Source organism: Stegodyphus dumicola, chromosome 4, assembly GCF_044657685.1.
Source record: "Stegodyphus dumicola isolate Sdum_Otavi_A_Nest chromosome 4, ASM4465768v1".
NCBI classification, from domain to species: domain Eukaryota; kingdom Metazoa; phylum Arthropoda; class Arachnida; order Araneae; family Eresidae; genus Stegodyphus; species Stegodyphus dumicola.
In genome coordinates this window covers 156,996,601-157,022,432 of record NC_140771.1, presented here as the reverse complement: position 1 = coordinate 157,022,432, position 25,832 = coordinate 156,996,601, and the positions used below count along the sequence as shown (strand labels likewise).

Genomic DNA, 25,832 nt, shown 5'->3' with positions numbered 1-25,832 from the left:
CTGAACACTTGTACTTCGTCCCGGATTCCATTTCAGACAAACGGCCTGTTTACGTGGCTAGGTTTCGTGGTTTTTATAATGTGTGTTTGAATACGAAGTTAGTTCTCCACTGGCTGCCTTCCTTCCCTTAAGCAGAACTTACACTGAGTAAAAAAACTACTGGAAATTGCATATTAGCTCACAAATGAAATGCCTGACAATTTTAGCTGGACATAATGGAAAAGGCGCAAATCTAATGAAACCTAAGTTTTAATATGTCTTTTACACAAAATATACAATAAAAACGTAAATTTGCACGTCAAAAAAGTATTAGCAATATCATACAGCAAAATGTGGGAACGAAATTTAATACTTTCTATTCATATCTTTTGCATCTATAACAGTTTGTAATCTATTTCTCATAGAGAAAACCAAAGTCCTGGTTGTTGAAAAAGTCCTATTGGTTAAGTCATGTTGGGAATTTTGTGCCATTCTTACAGGAGTATTGGCTTAAGTTCATCTTTACACAAAATTTTGTTTCCTGATTTCTATGTCTAAATTGTGCCATAAAATTTCAGTTGAATTCATGTCAGGCGATTAAGGCGGTGTCTTTAACTGGCGAGGAGCGTTATAGAGTAACTATTGTCAGACGAGGTTTACTATATCCTTAGGGTCGTTGTCCTGTTGAATCACAAATGATGTTCCTAAGCAAAGTTTTTGTGCACCTAATTTCATGTTATGGCACACTATGCCAATGTATGTGCGTGCTGTCTTAATACCATCAGTGAAGCACAGGTTACCAATTCTGTTTGCTGCCATACAACTCCAAAGTACGATGCTCCCTCCAACATGTTTTACAGTCGGTGTTAAATGTTATTTTTCCAGTTCGGTGTTAGGCTTTCTCCACACATGTTGTCGTCCATCACTCTCGAAAATGTTCAACTTCGATTCCCCGGACAAACTAACAATATTCCAAAATTCTTCTACTAAATTAAAATGAGATTTTGCGAAATCTAATCCCTCTCTCCTGTTTATTTCTAAAATGAAAGTTTTTTTTACTAGCTTCTCTTCCATAATAACTTCCTCCATGTCAAATGTTACGTACAGTCTGTGCGTTAAAAGTTTTATATGAAGTATTAGCAACATCTTTGGCTAACTGGGTGCAATTATTTTAGAATTTTTCTTAACCTCTTTAATAATCTCAAGTTTTCCCTTGCAGAAAACATTCGAAGCCGTCCACTTCTAATCTTATTTTCCGTCGACCCTGTCTCTTTAAACTTTTCTACAACACTTCCAACAGTAAAAAATTCAGCTGTATTCCTATAGCGCGATAAATTAAACCCTCATTTCGGAGTTGAATAATCATGCTTTTAACATTAACATCCAACTCCTTCGACTTCGAAGCCATTTTATTAGTATAGTATGTAGTATTAGCAAAATTACCCAGTATTAGCAAAATAACGTTCTAAAAGTTTTTAAATAGCACTTCAGGCTTTATACTAACAGGGTTTGTTTATCAGTCTAAACTCATGACCTCAACATAACAAAATTTGAATAGCAGTTAGAACTTTGCCAGTATTATTTTGACATGCATATTTACGTTTTTGTTGTATATTTTGTGTAAAAGGCGTATTAAATTGAAAGTTTCATTAGATTTTTAATAACAAAATTTGTAAAATAAATAGAACAGATTTGCAAAATAAAAATCTTATTACCTCCTGTGTTCGGTATGTCCAGTTAAAATTTCCAATCATTTCCTTTGTTAGGTAATATGATTAATTATAGGAAATTACCAATACTTTTTCTACCCACTGTAGTAATTGTTTCACCATTCTGAAATAAACGAATTTACCTGGAATTGATAGTATAGTTCAGTGTCTTAGGGGTGCATACATTTTGCAAAAGATTATGCCCAAAAAACAAAAGAATGTGATTCGGTGATACACATGAGACTGCTGAACATTCTACTTTATATTAATAAAAGTGGAATGTTCTTAATCCATTTTAACTAATATTTAAAACTGTGATTTATTATCAATTAGAGTTAACTATGGCGTCTGAAAGCATTATTACTTAGGTTATCTTATTTAATTTCTCATATATAACTACTTATCTCTCGATTAATTCGTTAGGTAATTATCATCTACTATGTTTATGGCAGGGAGAAATTGGGTGTGTTTGCTACATATCGGGGTCGTCAGCTCCCCAGTACGGCATCAGTAATACGTCTAAATTAATGCGAGAGAGTGAAGAGGGGGGCGTCTTAATTTCTGGACTTCAGTCACTTAATGACATCAAAAGCCTAACGTAGTTACGTTAGGACATCCCGGACTTAGTGGTAATTGATTAAACTGCTCAATTGCGGCTAACAAGGGTGAACTCGTTGCCCTTGGCAACCGTTCCCTTTAGCATCGGACTTCGGAGCAGAGCATGGGTTAATTTAGCCTTCTCCACATCCAGCTGATGGTCGATGAGAGAGTCCGGTTCCGCAGATTGTTACAGAATGTAAGAATCGAATGTGAAACGTAACACACTCGAGTTGCTTTTTTTTCAGCGCACGCATGAATAGAAGCATTCATGTGAAATCGTACGTTAAAAGTGAGTACTTCTTTAGTAGATTACTAACATGTTTCGTAACTTATACATAAATTTCATTTGACAAAACAAGAAATTCCATTAAAACACACCATTGGACGTAAATGTCGGTGATTAATACTAAAGAAATCGCCACTATTTTATGTATACATAAATGTGACAAATTTTATTACTTCATGTTTCGTAGCATAGTACAAGAGTAAAAAAAATATAATTTATTCGTAGTTTTATTTTTTAATATAAAAGTATTTATTCAGAAATTGTTATTGGTTTAATCCCAGAAAAACTGCAGTGCCTCAACTATTTAAACTCTTGAGTTACAGATGGCCCACCAGCGGCCGAGCGGTAACGTCGCTGAACACTGGTAGTTCGGTCCGAGGCTCGAATCCCGCAAACGGGCTGGCTGCATGGGTGTTTTCATGATTTTCCTCATGTGTAACGTATACGAGCCAGTTTCCCTTAGAACGTCCTCCACGAAGGCATCCCTCCCCTTAGGCAGATAGCTAAGGCTTTGCCGTATTTAAATAACCTAACCTAACCTAACCTTGAATTACAGAAATTAAAATAAATAATTTAAAGCGTTTAACGATTTATTTAAAATGTATTCAATTTAATTTTAAAGTGTACATAATTTATTTAAAAAGCTACGTTATTTAAGAGCTTACACGTAATTTTAAAGCGTAAATTACAGTATATTAATTACTTGAAAGAGTAAAATATTTTTTTAAGAAATATTAGACCCAGATGTTAATTAGTAAGTCGTTTAAATAAAATGGATATTTACATTGGTCATACTTAAGTACCCCGTCCATCATGGGTTGACGGATATCACGCCAATTATTTCTTTAGAACATTACAAATAGATCTTTAGTTCATTAGATAACCAACAGATGTAAGTTACTGGCATAGCATATGAAAAATGTGGATTACCTAAGACAAGTTTTCCCGTTGCATCGCCTCTATAATGTTTTCTCAAAGTTTCATATCATGCGCATTTACGCATAACTTTTTTTTTTATGTCAAGGTTCCGTAATTTTGAAACTATTTTACTGCATCTTATAATGTAGAAGGCAGATCCCAACATTCAATCATTTATTGTTCAGGATTCGAAGAAAAAGTAAAGATAAAAATACTATAGTATAGCCTTCTTTGAAAAGCTTCCTCAAATATTTTTTACAAACACAATTTGTGGTGTGATACCTTAAGAGCGCCGAACAGACGCACAAACAAAATTTTATGCAATTGAAGAAAAACGCAAGACAGCTTCCTTATTATGCTAAGTAACAATTATATCTTTAATTTTTCTTGATAATATCTCATAAAACGCAAACTAATTTGACATAATTCATTTTTAAGTCTGAATGAATTAATTTCGTTAAACTCATTATGTAATCCAATTGGTATTTAATAATTACTTTCATTGTCCTCTGAGTTAAACAACTTTATCAACTTGTTTTAAATGAACATTTTTAGAACTTTTATTAATTTGACATAGCTGTTTTAGCAAAGTTAGCTTGAAAGTTTTGAAATTTCTCAGGTCATTGGGATTTCAATGCAAAATTCTATGATTTGGAGGTCATATGAAAGTATATAAACGCCATTACTCTCAATGAGTATTTACATCACATTTCTACAAAGCTCAGAAGAGCCAACGTATCGACTATTAGAGCCCAATGAATCACTTGCGGAATTCAAAATCACTAACATGTTGGGATAAATTTCACAGAATATCCTTAATGCAAAAGTATGCTATTAATAGAAGCATTATATTATTACACGCTTCATTGAAATTTACTTGCCAACTTTGTGTAGCATTCTATGCTGATTGAGTATAATTTAAAATTACAGCTCTAAAATTGAAAACAAATGGAAAAACAATTCTGAAACAATAATTGTAAATACATATAAGGCAATTAAATTAGAAAGATACAAAAGAAAACGTGCTTATGACTGTTATAAGGAATTTATTTCCCAAATTTTGATATATCATGAAAGTACAGATTGACGAATGGAATTCGGGATATTTATAATTGAAGACTTCTTGGGTCAGGCATATGTTACTAAGGAACATTGTTTAAATTATATATGCAAAGAACATGGACGTTTAGCGTACTCTGCCAATGAACCAAAGCACAAAGTTCACTCGAGGTATTAATAATATTAAATAATATTAAGTACACAGAAAACAGATGCTGCATAACTTAAAATTCTAGGCTCCGTATTTTCCAACATTTTATATTCTTTGTGGACAATTTTTCTTTGGGGGGGGGGACTGTGATGTTGGTTCTTCGCGTGGACTGAAATTCAGCCAGTGCATTTATAAAATGAATCTAAGAACTTCTAACAACATGAAGCATCGATAAACAACATGAAAAAAAGGTTTGAAGTTTAATAAGCATAGAAACTGCTTTTGAATTAAAACGCATTCTCCCACTTCTCCGAAATGTCTAGAAATTAAGTTGCTAGATTCTTACAAATCCATCAATAAATGGCACTCTCTATACATTCATGTGTGTATTATTATTCAATATATCTGTGAGAGTAATCATTTTAACACGGGAAACTAATTTAAGTGCACGTTAGCCAGAAACGCTTTAATAGGGATATGTGTACAATCATATCACAATGATGACATAAGGATCAGGAGTGTAAATCACATCAGGGCAATGAATATTAGGCAAAATACATTTAAATTAATCAGCTTGTTTGAGATGCTAGTTCTGATGATTTTAGCAATGAAGACTGTGTATAATAAGTACCTATATATCAAAAGGCTATTGAACAATAAGTTTCAATTAACATCTAATGTTTATATCACAAAATTCTGCGAGACAAATAGGGAGCACTCACTAAAGCCCCATAAATTAGTTGGTTATTTATTTGATTTTACAAAAACTAACATAATTTTTCCACCACTTAGTTATGGTCTATTATAATCTGGGATCAGATTTTAAAGGCATTCATGCAAACCACTGTTTGGTCCACCAGCGGCCAAGTGGTAAAATAGCTGAACACTGGTAGTTCCGACCTGGGATCGATTCCAGGCGAACGGGCTAGCTGCATGGGTGTTTCTTCATGTGTAACGCGTATACGAACCAGTTTTCCTTAGGAAGTCGGCCACGAAGGCACCCCTTTCTTAGACAGATAGCCCTAATGTACTTTGGTATAATCACCTAAACTAAACCAAACTACTGTTTTAAGTAACAAAATTGAAACTTAAGGGGGAAACTGGAAAGATAAATTATATACTCTTGGGCTTTAACTAAGATTCAGACCCCGCTCTTTTTCATCCGTGAAAGAGCATTGCCAGAGCTAATAATAAATTTTTGGTAGCATGCATATAAGGAGAGATATCCTTGTTTGAAACGGAATTTGATTGAAAACTGAGAATGAAAGCTCTTTACAGGAATTAATTTTAGTTAATATAGGGTTTTTCATGATTCTTTTTCTTTCATACCAAATAAACTACTTAAACAATACTAAACGTTATTATTCTGTTAAATAGGAACAAAAAGATAATGAGTTTTCCCCCTTCAGATACCTGTAATACCTGTTTTTATTACCTTTGCTGAAAAACACAGATATTTATACGATAATTCGCTTCGTCTTATATGCGTACCAGTATTTTGCAGTCGACCAAAGGTATAGCAGGGGTCAGATTGTTGCGAAAATCATAGAGATTAAGTAGCCGCAGCACACAGCTGTTATCTTTTACAAACTTCCTCCTTCTATTCATTTTATACACTTTTATCGAAATTTTTAACTGAAGTACTTTTGCGTATTTGTTTATTTTAATCACACGAACCACGGTAATCCGTCCAGAGCAGGCATATCGAACTCCATATCTCAAGTGGGGGAAAAGGTCATCACCTGTACGATAGTGTGCGTGGCAAGAAACAAAAAGCCATTTTCATACTTGTTTATAAGCAAAAACTGAGTCAATACATAAAATCGTACCTAATACCGTAGTTCTTTAAAAGGTTAAAGGGACATAAAGAAATCCCGATGGAACACAAGAAATGAATATTTATTCTTTCTCTTTCGTTTCTTAGCATCAGCTTACGTTCATTTTTCATCAGCTTACGTTCATCTTAAGATTTCGGATATCTTAAGATATGCTGTTTCTTTTCATAATTAAGAAACGCTGTTACCACTGGTACGTACCAGCGAAAATGGAGACAACAAGCAATTTCGCAACTTTCTGGGAAAGGCGCAGGGAAATGTTTGTAAAATTCTGTGATAATCAATTGACACATTTTTTTTAGAGTTGCACTTAATGTCTGGATAATTCTCTCTGAAAATGAGCTGGCACCTCCTCAGGGTAAGCTGATAAAGTATGTTTGCAAAGAGATCGTCTTGAGAGTCCCTTTTAATGTACAATGTAGTACGCACGTTTTGATATTCGGTGTAATTCCAATTTTTATTTATATATTTTAATTCCCATTTTTTGTTATTTTATGTATATGAAAGAAGGGCCGCAGGAAAATGAGTCAAAGGCCCCATGCTCCCCGAGGGCCGCGAGTTTGATATGCCTGATCTAGAGGGAAGAATACACTTGTAGAGACCTTTCTAAGAAGGACTGACTGGAACATGCTTCGTACGTCAGAAAATCCATTAAAGCACCATGAAAAGACCTAACTCTTTGAAGGGCGGTTGGTTACCTACAGAAATCGCATTTTCTATTGAACGTCTTACTCGCTCATGTGAGTGGTTTTGAAGCATGACCGTTTCTGAAGTTCCCTTGTAGCTCACTATATGTCAATCAAGAAACATCAGCCAGTAGTTGATGCAGCAATTCGTATTCAAGAAAATAAGCATCAGCCATCGAAGACAACATGGCCACGATGTGCACTCTGCAGCAGCAAGAAAAAGGATGTAAGAACAGTTTGGGAATGCAGCACATGCAAAGTTGCACTCTGCTTGAAAAAGAAAAACTGTTTCCATGCGTACTAAAGAGACTGATTTGTAGAGATGTGTTCTGTGGGCGGTGGTCACTGAAACTAACCACAAGAAATAGTCATTTTTTTCACGCGTCTTTGATAAAATATGTGTAATTGTCGCAAATAATTTCATAGCAACACCTGATATAGTAAATAAAACAAGAGTTTTGCTTAAAAAGTTAATTGCCTTTTCCTGTCCCTCAAAGAGGTAACAGACACAAGACACAACAATGTTTCAAATGAATGGGATTTGTTACAGCTATCAATATTCAACAGTCTTATCCGTTCATCTCCTATGGAACCGAGAAAAGTCAAGCATATAGTTATGACAACTTTCTTTCTAATAATGGTAATCATCAGTGTCTGTTCAACAACGGCTCAATAAAAAGACAAATAGGTTACATATAGAATACGGATTGAAAGGCTATATTTTGGCCGCATTTAAATTTGAAAAATATTTCATCCTTATGAAATCTAATAAATTTATTATCCTATAAAATGAAATAATATACATATTTGAGGTAATGACACTTCTACTAAGTATTGCAAATGATGCTTTAAATCAGTTGAGTTTTAGCACATATAAATACGTATTAATACTATAAAGTAAACTAATTTTTGAACAGTGTGTACAGGGAAATTCAATGCAGTCTCAACTCAAAATGTTTTCGCGTCGTCCATCTTCGTGTAGAATTCGAAAATAAAATTCTAAGCAGTAGTAACTTAAAAGGAATGCAAAGTTATAAGATAAGATCATTAACTGTAAATTAAGATAATATCTCAGACAGGTGCTGAACGTTCTCTGTAGTCTTCTTAATGACAGTGAAAATTATCGAATAATAAAATTGTTAGTTATACTAAGTTATTAGTTATTTTATTCAAACTACTTTAATTATCAAAAGCAGAGCGGTTTTGATGATGCCGTTTTTAATAATTTCACAACTTCAAATTTTCTAGCTAAGCAAATAAGGAATTAACATAGCAGTCTGAATAAGTAGTAATGATGAATAATATATCTTAATCGTCATTTTAGCGAGCATTATTTGAAGCTGCGTCGAATGTAAAATGAGAATGTTAATGATTAAATTACGAAAAGCAACTTCGTTTAAAATGCGTTTTTAAAACATTAGTGTTATTAAATGGCCCATTTGCGGACAGTTACTCTTAACATGAATATTTCGTGTTTATTAAGATCTTCAGCAGTATTAGTTAGTTTAGTATTCAGTTCAGCAGTATTAGTATTAGTTAGTATTAGTTAGTTCAGCAGTATTAGTAAATAGTTTTAGAGCAGTATACTCTAAAACTATTTCTAATCTCGAAGGTTTTGAAAGTATATAAAAGCACAAAGATTTATTCTGCTGAAGATATTTTATTGAAGTCATCAGAGAACAAGCAAAGTTTAAGGATATTTAAACTAAACGAAGTAATAAAGTAGTAAGATGTAGGTGGTATTAATATTAATATGTTATCATTGTTTACTCCTAGACGCTTAAAAAAGAGAAATTGTTAGTTATGTTTAATTTCAACCTAGCCATTAGTAGACTTTAAATGTTGTTTGATTCAGTGTTTTTTTTTTTTTTTTTTTTTTTTTTTTTTTTTTTTTTTTTGTTAACCAAAATCACGAATGGCGTGTCTTTCTTTATACGAAGAAATTTATTTCTCCCCCCCCGTAAAAAATAAATAAATAAAATTCTTCAATAATTCTTAATTCTATCGTATTATTAATAACTTATTGTATGGATGTGTCTGCTAACTGCACTCAATATTTGGGGAACAACTTTCATATATGTGTGCACATTCTCCTTCAAGAAATGTCTTGAAAGGCAATGTTCGATACACCTTCAAATTAGCGTGGTCTTTTAGGCAAAGTTGTCCTATTGTTTGTAATGTAGATCAGACTACACCCAAGATGGACACTTTAAAATTCCATCGAAATATACTCTATTGTATAATTTTTTATAAATTCTTAAAACTATGCACATCATTTATATTTATCTTGTAATGCAATAAAATTTCAGTATACGTATGTTTATCTTTCAGTCGCTCATTTTGTGATTTATTCGTGCATCTTTCTGAAATAAAGCTCTCTCACTGAAAGCATGAAAAGTGATTAAAAGCGCGAATATTTTAAAAGAAATTCAAAGTTGTGACGCAGTGAATGCCATTGGCCAAGGCTTGGAGTCATATTAATGGTCTTGCGTTAGTTCAGGTGTGGAAGAACTGGTTTATGATAAAGTAGGAACAGTTTATTAATGAAGAAGTAGCAGCATTATTGAAATTGCAGTATTTAAGAATTTAAATTTGCCTGCGGAAATAGGATAGGAGATAGGGATGGGAGAATAAAATAACGAAACGGCTTGGAAGATTTTATATGAGAAAACGTATTGTTGTCGTTACTTATCTCACCTATCTGATATTAACACCCGAACAAGCCCACAAAATTCATCGCGGCAAGGAGTGCAAGATTGCGGTGTCGTTAGCAAGAGCCTTAAGCACCGTACAAATGGCATTACGCTCAGTTCTGTCTAGAGTGCTCCCATGCCTCTCGGATAATATACATTTACAAACACCCCTGCCTTCTCCGGATTTCAAACCCGAGCCCTTTGGTACGGCAGTCAGCATAATTAACCACTGACCCGATTGAGCGGCAGAGAAAAACGTTCTTATACAATAAAGGACTATAAAGGACGCTGAAAAACATTATGAATTTAGAAAGGCTATAACGACAATGTCACTGAAGAACTCTAAAATGAGTTGACATTACACTAGTGAATAGCATAAGTCGGATTTCAGGGAAATCACAACTTTATGCGCTGTTTATCGTATTCTCTGAAAGGATTCCGATTCCCGAAATCTCTGTGTAAGAAAGTAATATGAAAGACATTTTTCGTTAGACGAACTGAAAATTTTAAAGCGAAAATTTTATTATTACTTTAAGTATTAATTAATTTATTTATTATTACTTAATTTTTCGTTATCATTATTATCACGCTTAATATTGCGTTATTGTCATTTGTGTATTAATTAAAATTGTAAATTTTATTCTTACTTTAGATAAGCCCTCTTTCAAAGAATATACTGAATATAGTTCAAAGTAAATTTTGCTTTAAAAGTTTGCTTTGCTGTTACGTTTGCATTAAATAAAATCTTTGAGTTATCATTTACACTCATGCCCATAAATTAAGGATAATTCGGAGTCACGCGGAAATCGATCTCTAAAATAAATATATCACCTGTAAAATCACTACACACATCTTCAAGAATCATATGCAAATTTCGAGAGCATGCACTGTGGACACCGCAACAGTGGGCTTGTGTGATGTTTTCCGACGAGTCCAGGTTTAGCTTGCAGTCTGATTCTCGCCGGACTTTCATACGGAGAGCTCCAGGTACCCGTTACCAACAAGAAAACATCATTGAACGACACCGTTATGGTGGTGCAGGAGTGCTCGTTTGGGGTGGAATTATTCTGGGTTCCAGAACTGACCTGCATGCTCAAATTGGAACCATGACAAGCCAAATCTATCGGGACGTCATTCTGGAACAACATGTACGTTTGTTTCGTCGCGCCATGGGCGCACAATTTGTGTTTATGGATGACAACGCCCGTCCTCACCGCGCAAACATCGTAAGCGAATGCCTTCAATCGGAGGATATCACCCGTATGGACTGGCGAGCATTCTCACCGGACTTGAATCCAGTACAGCACGTGTGGGGCATGCTTGGCCGACGAGTTGCAGCCCGTCAACCTTCTCCTACATGTCTACCGGAACTTCGGAGAGCATTGCTTTTTGAGTGGTGTAATATCCCCCAAGATCAGATCGATAATTTGATATTCAGCATGCCTAGGCGTTGTACGGACTGTATTGCATCGTCTGGGAGACATACAATGTATTAACTATCATACCAATCATGTAATATTGGTTTTTTGTAAATAGTTTTTTTTTTTTTTTTGTAATTTGCTCCAGGGAGAAAAAAATCGCTAATTTTTTTAATAATATCAAGCATATAGCATCTTTTTTTTGCTCTTTACATTTTGTTTAATAAATAAGCTTTACAAATAAGTCAAATTTGTTTTACTTCTAACTCTTCCTTTGCCTGATTTTGCATTATCCTTAGTTTATGGACATGAGTGTATTTCTCTTTTATAGTCATATTAACAAGTAGAGATAGAAAGTAAATCCGTTTATGAAAATACATTCATCGACACAAAATTAGCCCATAATTTTAGTGAAAACTGTGTTTCACTATGAAGATCTCAAATTTTAAACTGAAACAAATACATAGCCTGTAGTAATAATTAAAACTGAATAAAAAAATGGGCCTCAAAAACATTTAAATATTAACCTACATTGTTTGCCTTATTATAACATCAGAATTTAATCTTTGCCACGTAATATGCACCCGTTTGCGCTCTATTAATAAAATTTCGTTGTCATCCTCTAAAACAGGGATAGCTAATCTTTTTGCGAAGGATGCCACTATCTGGAAAAAAATATGCATACCACTTCGAACATTTCTAACATATTAAACAATATAAAAATAACACTGTACTGACCAATTCTGTATCATTGCGTGTTCCTATCTTAAATCCATATTTCTTCTACTGTACAATAGTTATATACATTTACTCGTACATACGAAGCTTGTTCCACTCGGCAGGTACATGCCACAGCTTACTGGTTTTCTGCAACCTGTCAGATACAAAGCATTATATCCTTAAGACGCCTGAGATCTTGGCATGTCCGCTCCCTTCACGTTCTATAACGCAACTAACCCTTTACGCGTTGGGCCGTTTGGTAAAAATCCCCGCAATCGAAGGGGACCAAACAGTTACACGATGTTATTTATAGGCCGAATTTTATGCAAATCTGAGTACTGGAGATTTAAAAATAGTATAATAAAAAAGAAAACGAAAAGCACAAATTTGAGTGCCGCCGCTTGGCTATCCATGCTTTGAAGCAATGATTCCGCGATGTCTACATTACAATCAAGCAGCGGGCAGGAGATATGTTTTGATAATTCTCGAGAACCAGTTCGTTATATTATTTATTAGGTCTTTCAATAAAAACTTTAAAGGTCTGTATGAAAAATCGCTTGTGCGACTTATATCGTTGTTATGTCTGATATAAAAGACAGTCAGTGATGTTTATAGTTAGTTGCCGATAGATAGTGTTAGCACTTCTGCTGCTTTAAAAGAGTTCAACTAGGGATGATGCACGTGTAACGCGTTAGAGTGGCGAACTGTTGTAAGATTTTTGTCAAGTAGATTATAATGTTGAATCTTTCCAGCAGATCCTTTATGAAGAGCCGAAGTTCCGCAAAATGTGTGTAAGATTGAAATGTTGTGGCTTTATGCCTGAATTAAGAGAAAAATACATTGTTGCTTTATGCTAACAGTTGCTCTATGCTATGATGCTCTATAATCTCTACAGAGTTTCTCCATCGGTATGAGGCTAATGATGAAACAATTCGAAACATAGTCCCTGGACGTAATAGTTGGATGGACTACTGAATGGAGTGAAGTTATGGAATAATGATGATATTCAGTTGACTGTACGTAGGTAACTGTGAACTCGTTAGAAACAATTTGTTTATCTTGGTATTTACACGCTTGTCAGGCTCTGGCGTACATGAAATAGATAGAGATATGTTGAACAAAAAATATTGTAATTATTTCAATGTGTCTTTTAAATATTCTGTAAACTAATGAATTCCATTTTCCAATGAATGCACTAATAATTACACAATTCATTATAATTATTAATTATGTTATATTTACTATTAATTATTAACTGTTACATCTTATAAGAGCAATTTCCCTGGAAGCCCACCTCTTCAAGTGTTCAGTATTTCTAAGAACATAATTTAATAATGATACCTAGCATTAATGATAGCTGTATCTTTCAAAGAGCCGATTCTGTAGAAGACCAAATTTTTCTGGAATCGGAGTAATCGACTTAAAGAGGTTCCACTGCATGTATAAATATTTAGCGTTACTTCGTTTTATTCTAGGATCGTGTTCATTTTTCTCATTTTCACCTTTATGGAAATGAATCGCTGTAAGCTGTAAATTTAAAATTGGAGAATACTGTTAACACATTTGAGAATCATTGCTTTAAAATTGTAGAGACATTAGGTATATTTATGAAGCAGGCAAGATATATATGGAGAGATATATGGTCACTTTACTTAACCTGTTTCGCCAAACTATGTTAATGGCACTACAGGGTTAGGAAGTCATCCTAGTCATTGCTAGCAATCTGACGGTTAGGCCGCCTTTCTACATTTTACATTAATCTGTAGTTTCTTGGATATAATTATTTTCATTCACTTGCTTCATTATCTCTAAGATGCCCTTGTTGCAGTAATAGTCCGTGAACAGTCTATTCACAGGATATGTGATGTAGTCGGAAGGAAAGAACTGCTGTCGAAGGTGCTCTGTCAGAGGGCAGGAGAGCAGGTAATGAAGTGCGTCTGCGTCTTCCCCGCGAAAACCGCAAGAACAGTTGACGTCCCGTCTGAGGAATCGTCTGTAATACGCTGGGAATTTCCCGTGGTTGGTATAGGCTTGGAGGAAGAGTCGGTTGCATTTCAGCCTCTTCACAGAAGGTATTGGGAAGATGTTGTAAGTAAATCTTCCTGTCTCTTCTTCCTGCCATCGTGATGACCATGTCTCTTGAAATGCTGTCTTGAGGAGCCTTTTTGCAACTTATGCGGAAAGCGGAACTTCCTTGTCAATTTCTAGATGAAAAATTAGCAAACCCTCCGCCGGGAATCGAACTATGGACCTCTCAATTACGCGCTGAGCGTGCTGACCATTACACCACGAAGGCACGCTAAGAAGGTGTGATAAATACCTTATATACTCCCCCTTTTAAAGGGCGACTGGTGCTTTTAGGGAACCCAATCGCCAAATCGTGGGTGAGGAGAAACATCATCCATCACCCTTTCAGTTCGGGCGCCACTGTAGAGACATTAGGTATATTTTGGAAACACGCAAGATGAAAACTTAGCAACGCCTTCGTCGGGAATCGAACCACGGACCTCTCAATCACGAGCTGTGCGCGCTCACCGTTGTTACACCACGAAGGCACGCCAAAAAGTGGGAGAAATACCTTACAAAATGTCTGTACATGTGCAAAAGAAAATCGAGAAGCTTGCAGAGCAAATGCTACAAAAACTGCATTAAAATCATTCACACATGTCACTGTGCAAAAATGCAAATTCACATTAGATTTCACCTACTAAACTGGAATACGGAAAATCAGGTTGCAAGTACTTTTAATTCTAAATTTATTTAAAGCTTCTGGAATCGCTCATGAGGTTTAGAAAAATGAGAAATGAAAACAACTGTAAACAGTAGCCTGTAAACTGAGATAGCACATCGCTTTCTAGCTATACGATTACTAAAAATATCATAATCCTGCACAATATTTTTTCATGGTTTATATATTATAATGAACGTAAAATCATCGTTGTTGGTATATCTTTAGGACTAAAATGAAGTTGTGCATGACTTTACACTTTTGTAATTTCATGAGATTTTCTGTATGAATTCATTAACTTTTTTTTTACGTAGGAATAGTAACTTACACCGTGTCTTTTACTTTCAGAATGAAAAGAATCAAATCATGACTTCTAATGTTTGGCTCCAATTGGTAAGTAAAACTTTCTTCTTTTCCGAATTTTCCTTTTTTTATCTTGACTGTACGGGTCCCGTTCTGAGTCTTGTTCAGCTTCAATTAAAGCTATAAAACCCGTTCCGGCAATCGGAGATAACTACGTTTGGAAAAGGTTCCACTTCCTTTAACTCAATCCTCTCATTAATTGTGCGCTCTGAAACCTTTTTCTCATCCCCCCATTTTCCTCTAACTTTTTTTTTCCTTTCGTACATTTAATTTTACTTAAGCGAGAGCAGCTAGAAATGGCTTGATGGGAAATAGAGTCATTCTGGGTTTTGTTATCTTCTTTGGTGATTACTTTGGTTTAGTAGCCGAGTTTGGCTGTTATTTAAATTCCAGTGATCCCAAGCAACGATTGGGATGAGTATAGATGCATCGATGTGAGGTTTATATCCGGTTAATTAAAACGATTGATATTTATAATCCAGAAATATACTTCTTTGATTTGAATTACATAAGTAGAAGAAAATCATCCACTAAAGAGAATTTGACGTTTCTTTCAGCAGGAACAGAATTTCAATACAATTTATCACTGAAGAGTACAACTTCAGCTGCAGAATATATTCGGCTTTTTGTCTCGTCATAAAGGTACCTAAATTTGCTTAGAATAGATGCTTAGGGTTGAGACACGTTTGAGCTGTTTGACCGTTTGACTTTCCAAAAAGGTGCCTAATTTTGTTTGAAATAAAGCTTCGGAGAAAGATATTGTTTCACTATTTGGCCTTATTAAAATGGTACCTTTACCTTGTTTTTTTTTTTTAATAACCCTTCCAATATGAACACATATTGCTTTATTCTGTTAACATGTTCCGAATCTTCATTTTTCAACGTACTGCTTCAGAACTAATAATACAGAAATACTCTTTTTTTTGGAACTGCATTTACTATAACAATAATGATGATGGCATAGTTTTCACCACAAATTAAAGCAGTATTGAGAATCAAATGGCTGTTCCCATCAGAAAGGTTTTCACATTTTCAATTTAATAGAAAAACCTCGACTTAAAAACATTTTCTTATAATGCATTTAGAAAAGATTTATTTCAATAACACCTGTCGGATTCGTTTACCGAAGCTAATACTTTTTATAGGAAAGGTAAGTGATAATCCGTAGACAGACATAATTATGCAGTACAAAAATTTTCACTTAATACCATTTAAATAGAAAGTTTTGTTTCCCTTCTTTTCTGTTCTTTTTTCTCTTTTAATAAGAATTGTACGTAGTTAGAATATAAGGAATCGGAACTTTTAGTTCATACAAAGTCACTTAAAATTATAATAATGTAATTTCCTGAAATGCATTTAATGTGTGAAATGCTTTGACTCGTGTGTAAACAATAAAGTAAAGAAAACAACAATTTCGTAGTGAAAATTACTTCTGCACTCTCTGGTTTCAGCACTACGTTGTTTACGTCTTGTTCTTGAGACAGTATCTTTTAAAATGGATGAAATTCAGGTGGAAGTAATTTGTTTTATTATATTTTTTATATGAAACAATAAACTGAAACCTGAGAGTGGAAAAACATTTCAGACATTTTACCATATATTTTCATAAGTATAGTTACGGGTAATCAATTTCCTTTATTGCTAAGTAATGATCACTAAAGAGACATTTAATTCTTAACAAATTCTTAATAAAAACTACCTACTTACATTTGAGTATTACAACTACTGAAGTGTGACTTTCTACTCCATTTTTAAATTCGTTATTTAATTGCTTAAAATTCAGGAGTGCAACGAAACCCGATCTGTAACTCAAACATGAGTTACGCTACGCAAGCAGAAAATTATGATGTTATTATAACATAGCAAGTACAGCTCAAAATGTGCTTGAAATTAACACCGCATAGTATCTAAATAAGGTTATTTAGATATAAAAGTTATCAATTTTTCCTTAGAAAAACCTAAAATGTTCTGTCAAAAAAATAAGATTTCTGTGGCATTTGATAATGAAGATTTGAATGTCTTTTATGTTAAAAAATTCACAATCGATATTTCGTCATCTTTGTAATTATTGTACTGCCTACAATTTCTGTTTATTCGAATGCTTCCTTTAAATACGCTGACGTCGAATACAGCAATTTTAAAAATTAGCACAACTTTTCCTTCTTTATCTTGGCGTGGCGTGAGTGGTGCCAAGTTGGTATTCCCGCGCGTTTCTTTTTAACGGGCGGTTTTTGAGGGACAAGGTCACTTTTTGGACTTTTTTCACTTTTTACACTTTGGCCACGAATTAAGCTGTTCTCAGCAGATTAGTGTTGCGTGCTCTGCGAGCCGACTAAAAGGAAGAAATGGCGGAGTTTCTCCCGCTTGATCTACGGGGCTCTTGCCCACGAAAGAAAAGAGTTTCCGATTAATTATCCTCGGCCAAATTTTCATTTGGGCATTAATCTTTTGCGTTTACTATCGATAAGTTTAAAAAAAAATCTACCAGAATGAATACCCACCTGAAATAGTTAAACTATGGCTTAAGTCCGACAGTGATCTTCAGACAAAACCAATATCTCTTAAAAATGGATGACCTGTTGCAGAGTCATCTTCAAGGGTGCCATCTATTGCTGAAAAAATATTATACATAATTGATTACTGTTCCAGTCCTTGGGAAGTCAAGATTTTATCCGACAACTAAATTTCTTCAACAGATGTCAGTGCGGGTTTCAAGAAAATTTTCACGCTTCTAATTCAAGAAATTCAATGACAATAGCCTCATGGAACTTTTTCTACAAGATTCTAGAACATTTTCACGCCTCTAATTCAAGAAATTCAATGACAATAGCCTCAAGGAACTTTTTCTAGAAGACTCTGGGATTCTAGAAAATTTTCACGCTTCTAATTAAAGAAATTCAATGACAATAGCCTCATGGAACTTTTTCTACAAGATTCTAGAAAATTTTCACGCCTCTAATTCAAGAAATTCAATGACAATAACCTCAAGGAACTTTTCCTAACTTCTGGGTTTTTTTAGTTGTGACCTGTTGAATTCAAGAAATTTTTTTTGGATGTCCACCGCTACCACCTCACCAACCAGGCCTCCTAGAAGAGACAGCTAAGTGATTTTAATAGTTAATGGTTGTTTAAATTCCTTCTGTACCTAAGAAAATTTTCTTGATATGCGGTTCCTAAAATTCTGTTTGTTGAGATAAGGTAACTTAATTCGAATGGCTAGGGAAATATATTCTTAGTTAAATAATTTAATTAAAGAAGTAAAATTTCTTTTATCGTTAAGATTTTAATATCAGGTGCAATTAATTGATTTTCGTTGCTACGCTGTAGGAATAAGTTGTTTGTTAAGATGTAAAGCCTGATTTAATTCTTTAATAATTTTACCCGGTTTATTCTTTTCAAAAAATAAAAATTAAAATGTGCAATAACATTCTTAGTATCATTTGGTTTCTGTAACTAAGTTCATTAATTGCTTATTCTGTGTGGAATGCTTTATCAAAGTGTAAATTGTTAAATATTCTTTTTTTCTCCCCGGGGAGGGTATTGTTATTCTGTCACAAAATTTAAGTGATTATGCTTACCAGTATGAATTAAAAATAATGTTTGATATTGTGGAATCTTGAAGGAAAATTGTGAGTTTATTTAGTTAAAGTATACATTTTGTCTCATTCAATTATTACTCCTTAACTGGTTAAGATTTGCTAGAATATAAATTGCTTAAAAGTTAATTAAATGTTTAAGAGTTAAATAAATAGTCATATTTTTCTGGATCAGTCAATGTATGTTTTTTTTTTTTTTTTGTTTTTTTTTGTGCTCATGTCTTTCACCAGTCCACTACTTAGTTTTATTTCCGGGTTAATCCGGTCATACCACAACGCAATGTTTTTCTTTTTATTTGGATTAGGTTATAGGTCAGTTGATAGGAAATTTTGTGTGTTACTGTGTTCCCTTAAAAGGCGCATAACACCGTTTAAGACATATTTTCCTTACATGACTGTATTATATATATTAGATTATTTAGTTTAACAATTTTGCTCATCTACTGTATGTTCAAGATATTTAATTTTTCTTTAAATACTTATATTATACCTTGCCACAATATATTATTAAATTTATTTAGTTTAATAATTTTGTTTTACCAATTGTATACCTCTGGCTGTCTTAAATTTTAAAATAAAAAATCTGATGTGTACACCACATGACTTCCTTGTACGGAATATTAAATTATACGCATTTTTCTTGCATTTCATTTAAACTTATTAAATTAAATCAACATCGCCGACAGCGCATAAACCACAATAGAATAAATGCATTCTTTAAACTTCACTCTATTTGTTTACCGTAGCGACACTCTGGCGCTAGGTTCACTTAACAGTATTATATTTCGTTCATATTCTAACTTAGAATGCACAAAATATATATCATTAAAAATTATCTAATCGTTGCCACATGTTTTATTCAAATACCAAAATAAAGCTAGAACGAAGTGTAAAAGAAATTAAGCAATCAAAACAAAAAAGAAACAGTTTTTCACAGACGATTGAGTATTTCTTATTCGATTAATTCAGTTCTCACTTTGAGACAAGGCAAAAATACATAAAGACTCAAAATATCTGTATTAAAAATTACGAAGTAAATCTTAAACGCTTATTTCCTCGAAAAAATTCCAGAAAGGATTAAGCATGATTTAATTCGCAATAATGAATGAAGGCGCTATCTTTGTTGTTGCGAAGCTAAGATTCTCTAGATTGGCAACAAATCCACTATTCTGCTGTTTCAAATGTAAACAAGCAATGGCCGCCACCAAAAAAATATATTAGGCTTAGCGGCACCTAAGCAACTTTAAAATTGTTGATAATTCTAAAAATATTGCATACAGATTTACTAAAGGCATAAAAACTTTAACCGGAAGATAAGAACAGCATAATTCAATCATTTTTAAAGCAAAAAATGTACAATTTACAAACATATAAGAATAACGAAACTGAGATCCCTGAGCCGGGTAACAGAGTGGATATATATATATATATATATATATATTTATATAAGTTTGGTGCGGCCGATTGCAACCAAAATACGTGGTGCACATCTGCATGTTATAGCAGTCCTATATACAAAATTTAAACGTTTTCAGGCTACTCGTTTTTGATTTATGCAAGATACGTACGTACGTACATACGTTCCTACAGACGCCACAAAAAATTCTCTTCAGAATTAATTTTAAAGCAGTTTTATAATTTTTTGGAGGTCTTATTCTGTCCTTACGTACAGATAGCACGCAAAACATCGTTAAATTGTATTCGATAGCGGTCAAAATGGATATTTTCGTTGAAATATGCTGCCTGAAACTTTTCGCGATTACAATACTTCCTTTTTACTTCGTGCAAGGAAGTAAAAAGCTCGGCTCTTAATTAATATGTCCATATTGAAACATAATGATTAATGAAATCTATATATTATCATTTCTTAAGCATTTACTAAATATACTGAGGGAGAAAATTTTTGCTTTAATTTTTTAAGTAATATTATAATGTAAGTTTGTTTATTATTGTTATTTACACTTGAGTTAATGGGGCGTTTCACTAACACTGATATCAGTACCTTGAAGAATGAAACGGTGATAATTTTTTAAAAACTTCATGAATTTTCTACACTTTCCGTTCCACAGTCCCAAATTGTCTTTTTTTTTTTTTTTTTTTTTTTAAATATATTTTCGTCCTCAGAAACCTATTATGTTATAGAAAGTTTGAAAGTTTTACATTTTCTAACTGAGAGGGTATTCTGATATTTATAGTAATATTCTCAAAGGGTAAAATCAACTGTTACTTGGGAATCATTAAAATTGTTTACATAGTTACTTAGTTCTGCATTTACTCTTTCCCTACATTCTTCGTTACCCACATTTGTTCTCTTCGTTTTCATCTTCTCTCTCTCTATTTTTAGTTTTATCTTCCTCTAGCTTTTAATTCGATGATAATATGGAAAATATTAGTTACATAAAATGACAATGTAAATTATTTTTCTTACAATTGCCGATTGACTGTTGTTTTCAAAATCATGAATAATTGATAAAGTCGTTGCATATTGTAATAGATAATTTTAAATTTATATTATTTCAGTTCTTTTTCAAAAATTTTTATAGCAATTGAAAAGCTGTGAAATCCTGAATTTGATGATATCCGAAATTTGTAAATACGTTTTTTTGTTGTAACTTTACATTCAACAGATTTAGTGAATGTAGATATGCGTCAGTGTACTATTCATTGTATCCGATTTTCGCCTTTTCTTACTTAATGTAAACATAATAAAGATCGCATTCGAGTTAAGCTATTTTTAGAAACGAGTCGACGATAGTCGACTAGGTGATAAAAAAATCAGAAAGTCTTGTTTCCAAACAAATAATACTGTAATTGAGTTTCTTAACACAGAGCAATTCCTTTTCAATCTCTAGAATTCATTCTTTAATTGATTTTAATTTGAAAGGAAAGGTTTAAGGAAAGGCGTTTTGCTAAACACACGAAGCAAGCTTTCTTCTTCGTAAGAAAAATATTTAGTCATTATTTACACACATTCTTTCAGTTGCTTTAAAACAGATATACGCTGCGATGAGAAAATTTGGAAAGAAAAAATATACAATTAATTCTACATACTGAATCAATATAAGAGAGATTTTTATCACCAAAGTTAGGTAATTTTTCTGAGACAGTAAGAAATTGAATTAAGATCTTTATTTAAAACTGAGAGACTCTGATGAATAAGGAAAACTTATAGAAAAGTGAGAAGGTAATTTACAAACTGAACAATTTTCATGTAACGAAACAGAATTTCTTAAAACATTAAAAGTTGAAATTACTTTTGTATGAAATCAATTCCAATAAAGAATAAATTTATCCCAGAATTTTTGTTTAATTTTGCAGGTTTGTTTCATATGTCTCGGCGATTAATAATTTGTTTTGTCTTTTATTAAATTAAATAAGATAAGTAATGGGTTTCTTATATAGAGGAGGGATCAAAATTAGAAGACATACGATTTCTGTTTAGGTTTAAAACACTTGATGTATTACTTTTTGCCAGTTTTTACCGGTTGACGAAAACATTCCGATTTTAGGCGCAGAAATTTCTTAAATCATGAAATGCACGATGACCATTGAGATATAAACAGGAACTTTCAAGTTCCATTCTTGAAAAAAGTTTGATATAATTGTGATTGACAAACATTACATATTTACAAAACGTATACAAATTCATTGGAAAAACATATACATATTTGAACTTGGGAATAGAAGTGCTAGTTTATCTATATATCAGTCTTATCAGTTTTATTCAATATATCAGAGTAAAAGGTTCACAACAATGATTGAATGGTGTAGTGAACAATCTTTAAGGTTTTTTTATTAATAAAAGTAACATTCCGTGGCAGATATAGTCGAGATTTAGGATTTGATAGGCAAATGTCTTTCTCAACTTAGAATGTATGGCTGATGAAAATCTTTGTGAGAAGACCGAATAGGTGTTGCAAACCAACCATATATGGTCGTTAGTCCAAAGACGACAACTTGACTGCTGTTGATGTTCTAATACGATAGGGGAATCCTTGCCAGAGAAATCGCTAAGAAACTTAAAAATAAGTGTTGATAGAGTGGAAACAGCAAGGTGAGCGCCATGTGGGTTTCTTGTCTTTTGATGTCTAAACACAAACATATAATATCACGTACAATTAGTTGCAGCGTTCTGAAAAGGATTAATACCAAGTGCATTGGTGCATTACTTCATTCCAGAAACATTGGTGCATTACTTCATTCCAGACAGCATTGGTGCATTACTTCATTCCAGAAACAAAACGAAAATATACTATGGCAAAAAAATCTATGTCTTTTAAGCAGCTGATTTATGCTGCACAAGAATGGATTAATTTACAATTAGATGACTTTATGTTTCTGAGCTTCTAAGAAACGAAGTATTTTGCAGTGGCAAGCGACCGCATAGAAAAATATACATGTCTTTTCATTCTATTCAATAAATATATTTAGCTGATAAAATCTGTTTAAATCTGAAGATCTCTCATATTTATTTGTGTTTTTAAATGATTTTGAGAAAAGAATCCAGTTTTCTAAACAGTTTCTTTCAGCTCTTTCATATATTTCACAATATTTATTGTCTTCAAAATACAACTATTATAAAGAAATACAAAGTAAGTGATACATTTATTTCAAGAGCTGGGAAAGAAAACTTCTTATTCTATGTGCAGTACGATTTTAAAACTTGGATGAAGAGTTTAATTTTTCACTTAAAAACCTAATACCTTCACAGACCCAAACTGGAAATACAAGTTGCGATCTGTAGATAAAAGTTCTCAGGCGCTTTTGTATTAAAAATTAAATATAAAAGCGCTTGAATGTAAAATTAAATATATTATATTAACAAATACACTTTTATATTAACACATTTAGAGATCAGATGTGTGAGATATCATTGATATTAGACAATTATATAAGTATTTTCTGATATTCTAGCAACACGCGACCTACCACTAGTCTTGTGACAGTGAACAATGATAAAAATAAAAGAAATTGATAACATCCTCACACCACACGAAAAGTCGGGGAGCATAAATAAATAAATATGAAGAAATTATATGTATTTATTGTATTACATTACAGAAGACGTTCAGGGTGTCCGAAAAGTCTTTCCCTCATTACATAAATTGATAACTCAGGCTAGAAGTAAGATACAAATATGAAACTTGTGTCGAATTGTTTACAAACTATCAAAGTCTTTTCCTGTTTTAGGAAAAAAACGTAAAAAATCGCAGTAGGTAAGTAGTGGATGAGGTGCAGTCCCCAAGAAGCCATGTTAACCACAGTCGTTGAATCGATCCCTCCAGTGATGTTGGCTAATGTGTGGACGGAAATTGAATATCGCCTAGATGTGCTACGTGCTACCAAGGGTGTTCATGTGGAAGTTTACTGATTTGTGAAAAAAACTTTGATAGTCTGTAAACAATTAGACACCAGTTTCATATTTGTATCTTACTTTTAGCCTGAGTTATCAACTTATGTAATCAGGGAAAGACTTTTCGGACACCCTGTATTACATTACCAGATTATTATATTAAATTATACGAAGAACACACTGATGGGGGTTTCAAAAGCACCTGCCATATCCTTCGATGGCCGTCACTGTACTTTAAACACATTAAAAAAGCAGTTCAAGTGATCCTGTTTGGCAAGTATCATTTGAAATAGTTCTATTTCACATTTACCTTAATCTTAATTTTACTATTATTAGTCCGATACAAAACAACACTTATAGTCATTCTTATTTTGTTTCGTACAGACACTGCCTCGAAGTCTCTCAAAATAAGTATAAATTTGTCCCCAATTTTTACAAATCGCAATTGCAATTCCGCAAAGTGACTAAGCAGCAACGCAGATAATCCAATGGACATTCCATCGTTTGAGTGTTGGCACTATTAATAGCATTAACAAAATTCAGCTGTATTTACCATCAGGTGGATGTATCACGTAGTGCACACTTAAAAACAAACATTAATACAGATGAGATTCAATTGTTATTTAGAAACCTAGCGAGTTAGAGATCTTAACAGTGTTTTACTATTAACTCAATATTCACACTCAAATATAAAATTAACACAAAACTCAACTGACTAAGCCTGGTGAGGGTATAGGTTTAAAATTATAACTTAAGCTAAAATGAGTTCTCGCACAAAATTCGAAATGTAAATAAGTTACTTTAATGCTAAGACTCCGATTATTTTCCTAATTAGCCTAAATTTCAAACATCTAAACTAACTTTCTTATAAACTTACAAAACACGCATACATATTTAACTTATTTCTACAATAGCGTACTAATTTCAGCTAATAACTAGTAGTAAGTCGTTCTCAATTATTGCAGGGAGCTTACTCAGGGAAGAAAGCAGCCATACGGTGCAAGCTGCAGTAGAGATACACAAGAGATATGCATTTACCAGTCTGATACTTATTTCAGTTATTTGATATAAACATTCTGATTATCAACATTGTCTTGCGCTGGAAGTCATGATCATGAGCCGAAATCTTATATTAACTAATGCGCAAACCTAACTAATGCAATCCTTGCTAAGCAATGTGCAAATTGGTCAAAAACGTCATAAAAATTTCAAAATTAAAAATTAATATGTGTAAAGGAATGCAGTGTGCTCAAAAATGAAGACCAAGAGGGTGACGTTTTCCGCTATGTAATATACAATTCAAAATTTTCCGGACAGAGGGAGCTCATAGTTTCACAAATAGGAGGCATTTAAGCATCAGCGAAGATCATCACAATCAGACGGATAATAAAAGTTATTTATTCATATGCATTGACTCATGTTAAAAAACGAAGACCAAGAGGGTGACGTTTTCTGCTCTGTAATATATAGCTCACAATTTCCTGGACAGATGGAGTTGATAGTTTCACAAACAGGAGACGTTTCAGTACCAGTGAGGATAATCACAATCAGACGGATAATAAAAGGTATTTATTCATATGCGAAAAAAAACAGTAACAGGATTTACAAAATTAAATATTTAAGTTATTCGCCGATAGAAAAAAAAACTAATCAGTATCATTTTCAATTGGGTTGTGATCTTTCTGTTCCCGGCTGCATTCTCCTTTAAATTATAATTATCGGATATGTTAAAGTAGTC

General features: G+C 33.2%; 1 protein-coding gene across 1 annotated transcript in view; it reads left to right on the top strand.

Moving 5' to 3' along the window:
- The window catches only part of LOC118198514 (acetylcholine receptor subunit beta-like 1), a 258,360-nt gene that overhangs the window by 175,594 nt on the left and 56,934 nt on the right, over nucleotides 1–25,832 (top strand). The window contains exon 3 of the mRNA XM_085815633.1: nucleotides 15,131–15,175. Coding sequence (XP_085671759.1) covers nucleotides 15,131–15,175 — 45 coding nt within the window. The remainder of the gene's footprint in view (nucleotides 1–15,130; nucleotides 15,176–25,832) is intronic.